Source organism: Artibeus jamaicensis, unplaced genomic scaffold (assembly GCF_021234435.1).
Source record: "Artibeus jamaicensis isolate MK-2021 breed Jamaican fruit bat unplaced genomic scaffold, CSHL_Jam_final contig_233, whole genome shotgun sequence".
Taxonomy (NCBI): domain Eukaryota; kingdom Metazoa; phylum Chordata; class Mammalia; order Chiroptera; family Phyllostomidae; genus Artibeus; species Artibeus jamaicensis.
This window is the reverse complement of record NW_026521486.1, coordinates 1,715,416-1,725,791: the sequence shown is the minus strand read 5'-3', so window position 1 is coordinate 1,725,791 and position 10,376 is coordinate 1,715,416. Positions and strand designations below refer to the sequence as shown.

Sequence of the window (10,376 nt, the reverse complement as noted above, 5' to 3'; positions counted from 1 at the left end):
AGGAGGCTGGAGTCAACTGTGGGTTGGAATCCAATGTGGCCCCGGAGCACCGGTTGCTTGGTGGGGAAGACAAGTTCAGAGGTGAAGGCCACCCACAGGTCTTGGTGCTGGGAGGGGAGTAGGCACAGCGCCCCTGCTGGCTGGTCAGTGGAAGGTGCCCAGCTGCAGCCAGTGACGGGCAAGGGAGAGCCCTCCAGGCAGGGTGTGCAGCCTGTGCAAAGGGCCTGGGGTTAGAAATGGTCATTTGGCACATCTGTGTGCAACCCAGGGTTCGCCCGCAGGCCCGGGGTGAGCAGGCCTTGTAGGACCAGCTGGTCCCACTGGAGACGGCTGCTCTGCGCACAGTGAGAGCACGTCCGCAGGGTGTCTGAGTGCCTCTGTGGCCGTCGGTTAGACAGACCTGAGCAGAGCAAGGGCGAGGGGCCGGGCAGAGATGGTCAGCAGGGCCAAAACACCCAGGTGCCTAGCAGTGGGCAAAGCCGGAAAACAAGGGCCTCGCCCCGGGGGTGCCTTGCCCTCCCCTAGCACGTCACGGCTCATGTGGTCTGGACCCCTAACCTGTGCTCCCTAAAGATACCTTCTAGGCCTCAGTTGTGTTTCAGCTGCGGGCCCAGAGAAGCAGCAAAACCAGACAAGTGACACCATGGCTGCCTCAGGACCAGCTACACTGACCAATGACCCCCTGTCCTGGCACCGACCAATCAGTGGAGTCCAGGGCCCAGAAAGCACACACCTGGAAAATGGATGAGGTGCCACTGAAACTGTCCCCTGAGGCCTCCCTAAGATTCCCACCCACAAAGGAGAGAGAAAAACCCTTCAAGACAAGGGGCCAGCATATGCTCTCCCTCTGGGGGGCCCGACTGTGCCATTCCCTGCACCCTCTTCCTCCGGACCCCAGGAAATTTGCAACCAGGGGAGCAAAGGGGAGCAGCAGCTTACGCAGGCTAACCCCTGACCCTGTCCCTAAGGCCCCCTTTCTCTGCCTCTCGAGGGAGCTAAGGCAGCCCCGCCTGGGCTCTCCTGGTGCTTCTATGCTGAGCCCTTCCTTGTTTCACGGTCCTGAGTGGGCTTTTGCTGTGGCCAATGAATGCCTGCTTGCTTTGCCGCACTTTCTCTCTCCACTGAATTCTTTCCTTGGGGGGACAAGAACCCAGGTCTGGTGGCCTGGCTGATGACTTCACCCCTGGAGGGAAGGGGGCGGGGTAGCAGGCCTGGACAGGGGTCTCTCTCTCTCTCTCTCTCTCTGCAGGGCGGTCTCCTGAGGTTGCTGACCCTACCTATGGTAGGGACTGATCTCATTCCCGAGTTTTTGCCCTCCCACGAGACCGCCCTGCAAACAGATGTGTTCCCCTTGTGCCTCTGACAGGGTGTCCGGCGGGCGGGCCCCGGGCAAGGTGACAGCAGCTTGCGTGCTGGTGCGTGGCTGTGCCCGAGGGCTCTGCCGAGCCAGACGCGCGGGACCGCTTGGCGGTGACCGCCAGCGGCTAGCGGACACACTGGAGCCGCCGCGCAGGCACGTGGGCGCGAGTGGCGGGGACGCACGTGGGCCACCCAAACAAAGGCTGCGCCGCGTGACCACACTCGCGCGCGCGGACCTGTTAGGGCAGGCGCACTCCCGCAGGCCCGAGCGCCCGCCGCGCGGGGGCGGGGCGCGACGTGCGGCGGCCCCTTTAAGGCGCGGCGCGGGGCGGAGCTGTGCGAGGAGCCGGGCTGTTGGTGGCGCGCGGGGCGGGACTGCGGCTGCGCAGGCCGGGCCTGGGGGCGCGCAGACTCCGCGCAGCGGGACGCGAGCGCGCGACCTGGCGTCCCCGCCTCCGCGCTCGTGGCCCGGATCCGCGGGGCCGCCTCCTCCGCGCTCCCCGGCGCCGCTGGGCTCCCGGGCGGGCGGCAGGTGCAGCGCGGCCGGGCGGCCGGCCAGGCGGGCGCCGCGGCGGCGGGTGGATGAGAGTTGGCCCCGATCTCCGCTCAGGGTAAGCGGCGCGCGCGCGCGGACGCCCACTCGGACCTCGGCGGACACCCGGGCACGCTCCCGGCGCTGGCCGGCCCGGGCCGCGACCCGCCGCGCCCCGCCGCGTCCTCCCGGTCTCCTGGAGCCAGCGGCCCGCTGCGTAGGGCCCCGCGCGGGCGCGCCCCGCACACACGCCCCCGGGCCCGCGCGGGCCGGGGAGGGGCGCGTCCCGGCGTCTGGTGTCTCCGGTCTGCGTTCTGCTGGGCCCGCCAGGGAAAGAAGGATGTTTCGGGGCGCGGGGTCCGGGCTCGTGTGGTGGTCGCGGGGCCGGGGGTCACCGAAGCCAGATGGGGGGGTGGGCTCGGCGCGTGTCACCTTCCGGACCTACTCTGTGAGGAGGGCACAGGAGAGGAAGGAGCCCCGGGGCCCTGCGACCTCCGTGACGACCCCGCCAAAAAGTTGTGGGCCTTCGCCCACTCCTCACACCTCTGTTTCTGCCCTCTCCTCTCCCTTTGTTTGGGACGGTTGGTCAGTGGGGCTCTGCTGGGGCCCAGGCCCCTGGGCAGGAGCGGAGGTGGGGTGTAGTGGGGCAGCCTCCAGCTTGGCCCTCATCTGCCCAGAGCAGGCCCTGCACCCCTGTCAGGCAGGGTAGGAGAGCCAGGGATGGGCCCTGCCTCACGGGGAGGCTCAGTGGCAGAAAGAGCACCAACCCCCCGGGGCTGGAGACCTGGTAGGGGGAACACTCCTGCAAGCTAGGTCTTCACAGCAGCCCTGCATTTCCTGAGGCAGGGACCATTGCGTTTGGGGGACACCTTTTGTAGCACAGGGTTCCCTTCTTGCCTTCCTCGCCAGGGCTGGCGAGGAGATCAGAGTTCGGAGCCTCTCCCACAAACGGTCGCCTAGCCCTGGGGCTTATTTTCCAGCAGGGCCTGGCAGGGTGGCAGGGCAGGACTGGGCCAGGCTGTTGTGAGCAGCAGGCTTGGGAGGCTTGCCTGCCCTGGTCACACACCTGCTCTGACCTTGGGCCACTGAGCCTGTCTGTGTCTCAGTTTCCCCCGTCAATAGGAGGGGGGGCGGATGGGGCACACCTGGCCCAGAGAGCAAGCACCCTGGCCAGGCTGGAAGTGCCCTTTGCCCCCATGGATGGCCATGGTTCCCAGGCTCTGCCCCTCTTGTGTCCTGGGCCTCTTTAGGGACATGCAGTCTGGCTGGATGCGTGTGTTCCAGGAATGCCCTGGCCCCTGCTCCAGTCTGGACAGTGCCGGACTTCCCGCCGGCGCTCCCCGCTGGGACCCGGGGACTGGAAGGTAGGCATCCCCGGCCTGTAGATAGGTGCCAGCTCGTCTCTGCCTGTCTTTCCTCCGAGCTGCCCTGGCGACGGGCCGTGGGAGGTGGCAGTCCCAGCAGTGTGGCTTGCCCCTGCCATGTCAGGAAAGGCGTTTCCTGGAAACGCAGGGGAAACTCTCCAGCTGTGGTCTGTTCGGCCCTGGCCCTGTGAGTGGCTTGTTCAGTCTTCCACCAGCTCGGGCCGGGCCCCCACTTGTCTGCGGAGCCCATCTCGAAGTGGGTGTCAGGGGGCCAATCCGCTGCCAGCTCCTGTGACCTCTGCTTTCCTCCCCCTCCCAGGGCCTCACCTTCAGCAGCTGGAAACCAGGATCAGGCTGGTTTCCCTGAATCACCGTTTTTGCTTGTGATAGAGAGCGGTTCAGGCTCGGTGGAAGTGGAATGTTATTAGATTCCAGTGCTGGTTGCCAGGGGAGGCTGCGAGCCTGAAGCCCATTCTCTCCGTGTAACAGAGTATCCGAGTGATGCTACAGTGTAACAGACAGCCGCACCAAACCCAGACCACGACCTGAGGGGACCCATGTAATCAGAAACGGGGACTCCGCCGATGTTTCCATAGTGTCACCCATGTTAGTGGCTGTGCCATGGGTACCCTGGCACCTCAGGGGCCCCAGTGAGCCCTTCCAGCTCCCCACACTTCACAGGTTGGGAGTTTCCCTCTGGAAGCTGGATCTGGCCGAGCTTTATGAGGAAATGGGGCTCTTCCCTGCGAGTGGCCCGGTCCAGCCAGGTGCTCATTTCAGGGGGAGAGTGTACCCCTTGGGGAGCTAGGCTGCCACCCCTGGTGTGGCCTCTGGCCCCCGTCTCTGCTGCTCGGCCCTCTGAGCATGTCAGGGTGAGGGCTCCTGCCTCGTGGCTGCCGTGGGCCCTGCAAGGCAGGGCTGGGAGGCCACGTGCCTGTCGTCGGGGGTGGAGGAGACCTTACTCCCCACCAGGCTCATTGGTTTCAGGGGGAGAGAGGGAGGGGAACAGGATGTGAGAGGCGTGCGCACCCGTGGCCAGGGAACGGATTTGCAACTCAGGTGTGTGCCTGGACCGGGGGTTGGACCTGTGACCTGTCGGTGCCTGGACGATGCTCCAACTGCTGAGCCACACCGGCCAGGGACAAGGAGACCATTTGTGCCAGGAGCCAAGTGCGGGCTCACTGCCCAGCAGGGCTCCTGCCAGCGTCGGGTGGTGGCAGAGCTCCCTGCGCTGGGAGAAGTCACAGGTGAGCGTGAGAAGTGATCCGTGGGAGGGCTTCTGCCGGCCTGGCCCGGACCCGGCGTCTGCGGGAAGCTGCTGGGTGAACACAGCAGTTCCGATTGGGCCTGGCAGGCCTCGGTTTGGGGGGCTGAGAGCTGGCTCGGACTTTCCGGCGCAGCCCCGACCCGGGCCTGTTCTTCCTGGCTGTTGGGTGGTGTGACCATGGTAACTGTCCTGGGCAGATTCTAGAGCACCTGAGGGGTGGGTTCAAGTCCTCCCCAGTCGGTCCCGCGGACATGAGAGGTGACGCCGCTGTGGTGTTTAGAGTGACGAGGCAGCACCCAGCCCCGGGGGGTGGGGCAGCCCGGTCCCTGCTGGAGCCGCTGGGGACCGAGAAATGTAATCCGTTAACTTGAGAACTTCAAGGCCGGGTGCTCTTACAGATGGAAGAGGAGGAGGAGGAAAGCGAGGTTCCCTAGTCAGAGAAAAGCTGGGGTGTCCGTGTGGCCTGTACACAGGGGCCGGGTGAGACACGGCTGTAATTCTACTTAGTGACGGTCGCCATCGGGGGCCGTCGTGTGGCCTCCGAGTGGGAACCGGGCCGTGATTACGTGTGAGCGCCGCCATCAGCGCCCTGCAGTTAAAGCAGGACACAGGGAGCTCTGGCCTGTCAGAAATGTTACCCACGGTGCCGGGAATCAGCCGGCGCGGTCTCAGACGTCGTGGCCGCACATCGTCCCGTGTGGTCCTCGTGACATGCACTTGTACCCCCTTCTGCTGCCTTTCAGGAAACTGAGGCACCGAGAGGCGCCCCGGCCCCCTCAGCCCAGAGCTGGGGTGGGGACCGGGGCTGTTTGTCTCCAGACCTGTGGCCACCTCCCTAGTGGTCCCTGGTAAGGTTGCGTTTCTGGGGGTTTGTGGGTGGAAAGGGACCACCAGCCCGCAGTGACGGCCGTGGGGCCTCGACCACTGTCTGCGACGGAGTTTTGTGGCAGCTGGAGGTGGGCGCTATTCTTAGCTTTACCTCCCTGAGACCAAGCCTTGGGACGGAGATGTTAAGCCGTGTCCCGAGGCCACAGCCGCTGAGTGGCGGAGCCGCCTGGAGCCTGGCAGAGCCTGTCGGGGGTTGGGGGGGAGGGGGGAAGGCTCTCGGTCTCGCCGTGTGTTCATGGGTGGGGCGCGCCACCTGTCCGGGCCTTGGTCGGGCCACCCGTCAGCCGACACCCTGGTCTGCGGTTCAGCAGCCTGAGGTCTGGAGGGGCCCTGGCTGGTGTTGCTCAGGAGGGAGGAGGAAGAGGGGGTGGGGGTTCGCCCCGTCCTCAGCACCGGCTGGTGTGGGTGGAGCGGTGAGGTTGTGTGGGAGTGGGAGCCTCTGGAGAGATCCGTGACCCCAGCCCTGTGACGTGGGGGATACTGCTCTGAGGTGCCGCCTCTCCCTTGGGGATGGGGGAAGGGCGGCTCGACCCCAAGCCCCTGGAGGCCCCCAAACTGGGGTCAGGCTGTGGGCACCATGGAGGGCCGTAGGGGGCCCCAGGAAACAGCTCCCCCTCTCGGGGCGCCTGTGTTCAGTGGAGAGGGCTGGGCTGGCTGGGCGGGTGGGCGTGTGGGGCATGACCCCGGCCTGTGCCCCAGGCCCCGCCCAGGCCCCGCCCAGGCCGGTCAGTTTCCTTTCCCAGCTCCGCCCCCGCCCTCTGCCCCCTTTGTGGGGTGTGGGCCCCCTCTCTGCTCCTTCCCCTGGCCGGGCGCCTCCTCCCCTGCTGTTCCCTGCTGCCTCCTTCCCACCCCCAGGGAGTCCCCCTGAGTGTCCCCTCCCTGGTGGCCCGGCCTCTTCTCTCTCCTCTCGCACTCTTCCCCACACGTCCGGAGCAGGAGCTCCACACGCCTTTGGGGAGTGAACGTGCGAACACCCTTTTCTGCCCCGGAGACCACTCTGCAGCGCAGCCTCCCAGGGCCCGTGGGCCGCCAACCGGGCGGGGGTGGGGCGAGGCTGGGCAGCGGGAGACGCATGTGTCTGTGGAGCATCTTGGCTGAGGTGTGACCCTCGTGCCAAGGACCTGCCCACAGAGTGCAAAGGTTGCTGACTTGTGTGCACAGTCGGGAAGCCCCCTGGCCCTCTGCAGTCTCAGCGCGGAGCGGTTTCATTGCCCAGAAGACATAGTGCCCCTGGCTGTCCCTCCTTTTCCCCCCACGCAGCCCCACCAGCCGCTGCTGGTCCCCCGTCTGTCACTGAGGCTTTGCCTCTGGACACGTCTCACGAATGAGCGACGCGGTGCGAGGCCGCTGGGGGCCGTTTCCCTCTGGGTCGCTCCTTTCCCTGGACCAGGTGACCCTGACCTCCTGCGTGCGTCTAGGTGGGCGTGCTTGGCCTCACCGGGCCCCTGGGGTCAGAGCGCACACCAGCCCCTTCCTGAGAACCCTTGGCGCTCACCCACTGGGTGCGGAGCCCCGAGCCGTTCCCCGTTCCCTCTTCGATGGCCCTTTGTGTGAGCTGCACTCATGTCGCCTCCTCCAGGGAGCCTTCCTGGCCACTCCACTCCCACAGGGTTGGGGTGCCTGTACTGCACTCCCTGTGTGAGGCCGTCTGTTGACCCCCAGCCTTCTGAGTTCCCGGGGGGGTGGGCCCACTGGCTGCCTTGTGGGGGCAGTGGGGGGCGTGTGGGGAACGGATTGTTGCCGAGGGGCCCCAGGGGAGGGAACCCTCTCTCACTGACTGCCCCACTGTTTCTGTCCTTGATCATCTTTCTGTTGGGTGCACACACCATTTCACGGCGTCCTGGGTGGCTTGCTGGACTTAAAAAAGAATGGACTAATTTTTAGAATGATGTTAGATTTACATAAAAATTGCCAACGCAATGCAAAGATCCCGTGTGCCCCCCACCCTTCCCCCGCCCCGTCTCTCCTGTCATTAAGTAAGGCCCGTGCTCTGCGTAGGGCTCCTTACTGTCCCCCGATGTCACGGTCCTGTCCCAGGACCCCCGGCCGGAAGCTCCTCTGGGCTGGGACGACTCTGAGGACGGCTCGGACGGCCTGGGGAGGGGTCGGGCCCACACTGCAGCCCCTCTCCATGGAATTTGTCTGTGGGAATTTGAGTGTTTTTCTTGGGGTCACAGTGAGGTCATGGGTTTGGGGAGTTGACAGAGGGGAAGTGCCCTGCCTGACCACCGTGGTGTCCACCCTCATCTCCTGGCCGAGGATGTCAGGCACCCCCCCCAGGCCCTCCCTGCCCACACTGTCCTCTTTGGAGGGAGGTCGTCACGCATGGCCCAAGTGAAGGGGACGGGGGCCCAGTTTCCCCTTCGGAGGGTGCAGGGTCCACCAGGACAGCCAGAGACCCCCCCCCACTAGTTAATCCAGTCCTGACGGAGGTCTGTGCGCACTCACGACCCTCAGGGCTGTGAGACAGCCCCCGCCCCTGTACTCGTGGTCCCCTGTCCCAGCTGTGGCCATCGGAGGGTCTCCAGGTCGCCATACCCCACCTTGGTGGGGTCGGGAGCCTGTCCTCACCGTCCGGCCCGCCGGGGCTCCGACTCCCCGTGTTCCTCGCCCAGCCCCTGGTCAGCCCGGTCTCCCAGGAGCCCGGCTCCTTCCACGGGGGGTGCTTTCAGAGGCCCAGCTCTGAGTGCTGGGCGTGGCTGCCCCAGAGATGGAAGGGGACACTGCATGTCTGTGCCCGTCGTGCGGACATCAGCCTGCTCTCAGGAAGAGTGAGTTTGCTGCAACAGCACGCGGCCACGGTTCGATCCTTACCACGTGGACCTAACCGTCCAGTTCCGGTGTAGCTGCCCAGCGGGCTCAGAATTGGTATCCTGGCTTCAGGAAGTGGTTTTGTGGGCCAGGGTGCGGCACACACAGGCAGTTCCTTTTGCAATTCCAGGAGCAGGTGGGGGGCCGCGGGGTCCCCCGCAGGGTCCTGCAGAGGCCGGGGCCACCGCCTCCCTGAGAAGGTCCGAACGACGGGCCCAGGCGGCTGTGGGTGCCGTCGGCCGGGGACGTCACCCTTCCTTGGGTGTCGTGCTCTGGGGTGACCGGGATAGTTTCTGGGGTCACAGTGGCCCCAGTGGCTGCATGGTGGTGGCCGTCGGGACAGCATCCGCGCAGAGGGGGCACCCACCACACCGCTGGCCCGAGCCCGGCCTAGCCACAGCTCGGAGGGCAGTCTGGGTCTCAGGCACGGGGAGGGGCTGTCGGCCTGGCCTCCGGCCGGGCGGTTCCACCTGCTAGCTGTGAGCAACCCGGGAGGTTAGAGGACGTGGGAACCGTCAAGTCACAAAGCCCAGCGTCTCCCTCTTGGGAGGGCAGACGTGACTGACTGCCCACAGGCCTGCCCAGGGTCCACTGCCCAGGGTCGTCCCCATGTCCCAGGTTCAGGGAGGCGGGGCGGGCGGAGCCCAGCTGCCCCCGCCCGGTGCTCTGGCAGCTCAAGGCTGGGCCTCGGGTTCCTTCAGGGCCTCCCTGGGCATGTGCTCGGGTCCTGGGTGGGCTGGTGCCCAGGGGCTGGTTTCTGTTCCTTCCAGAGGGGGGGGTCGGAGGCAGCCAGGGGACCGGATGGGGGGACACTTGGAAGGCCTACGTGTGGCCTGTGCTGCCTGCCGGGCCGGGGCAGAGGCGCTCAGCGGTGGCACCCCTGGGCCCCCAGCCCCGCCCCGGCCCTGCATGGGACGCGCATGTTGCAGGCGTGCTGAGCCCACCAGGGTGAGGTGGGAAGGTGGTGGAGTGTTCGACAGCTGTCGCTGAAGAACCCAGGGAGGGGGCGCTCCCACCCGAGGTTGCCCCTTCAGAGAGTTAAGGTCTGGCGCGAGGTGGGTGTGGGGTGAAGGGGAGGAAGGCAGTAGGGACCCGAAGGTGCTGGGCCCAGAGGCAGAGTTCCGGGCAGTGAGGGGGGCTGGTGGACACCACGGTCCCTTGAGCCCAACCCACTGGCTGCAGATGGGACTTGGCCGCGGCTGGCACTGTGCTGGGGAGGAAGTGAGATGAGCCGGCTGCCGGGGAGCCAGGCGTGGGGGGCGGGCGGCGCTGCGGGCACGGTGGGACACGGAGGGTGGGGCGCCCTGCCGCCCCGTGTCCGGATGTCACGCCCTGCTGGGGCGACCTGGGGCCGGGTGTCAGTGTCTGTCTGGAGGGGCCGGGGCCTGTCCCAGGAGGGTCGGTGGGCGGGCAGGGGCTTTAACTGGGCTGCCTAAGGGCCGAGCTCTAAGCTGACCATCCAGAATCGTGGCTCTGGGGGTGGACAGGCTGTGGAAAAACAGCCTACGACCCCCATCTGCTGCCACACAGAATGCCCGTGGGGGGGCGGCCCAGGGACCCCACCTGAGCCGCTGGGCAGTGCTGGCGCCCCGAAGGGAGGTGCCAGGCATCACCCCTTGAAGTCGGCTCCGCCTTCTCCAGGGGCAGGCCGGCTGGTTCTTGTGGATCCTGTGGGGGTGGGCCCAGCCTCAAGGTGGCAAGAGGAGGGGATGGGGCCTCCTGCCAGCAGCCGCCTGCTAAGCTTCGAAAAGGCCCACCTGACCCTTCGTGGTCACGCGGCCACCTACTGCTTTTGGAGACTTGGCCATGGGGGGAAGTGAGCCCTGGGCGTCAGGGCCCCTTAGACGTGGCCCAAGGGTGCGTATCATGGCGGGGCTGGGCCGACCAGGGTCCGTGGGGGGCTGTCCGGGGAGAGGGTGGCTGGGCGGTTGCAGGCGTTGGAACAAGTGCCGGGTGCCAGGGGTGTGCATGGTGGCTGCCGCCCTGTCCCCAGAAGGGGCCACCTTGTCCCTGCTGTGCAGACGAGTGTGTGGAGGGCTGGGGAGTGGTGGGGGCAGCCCTGCTGCCTGCAGGCCCCGGCCCCTGACCCCGGCGCCCCTGCCCACTGCTTTTGGGCTTAGGTGTTTAGAACATGGACCGGGCCCTGTTACCCACG

General features: G+C 66.5%; 1 protein-coding gene and 1 long non-coding RNA gene across 2 annotated transcripts in view; one reads left to right on the top strand and one right to left on the bottom strand.

The window, feature by feature from the left end:
- Positions 1-1,776: 1,776 nt before the first annotated feature.
- The window catches only part of GRAMD4 (GRAM domain containing 4), a 52,687-nt gene continuing 44,087 nt past the window's right edge, over positions 1,777-10,376 (top strand). The window contains exon 1 of the mRNA XM_053661412.1: positions 1,777-1,970. Coding sequence (XP_053517387.1) covers positions 1,942-1,970 — 29 coding nt within the window. The 5' untranslated portion in view covers positions 1,777-1,941. The remainder of the gene's footprint in view (positions 1,971-10,376) is intronic.
- LOC128626797 (uncharacterized) lies at positions 7,357-8,161 on the bottom strand. The gene is made up of 2 exons (XR_008390861.1): positions 7,982-8,161; positions 7,357-7,552 (listed from the first exon to the last, which is right to left on the bottom strand). It is a non-coding gene; the product is annotated as an uncharacterized LOC128626797 (long non-coding RNA).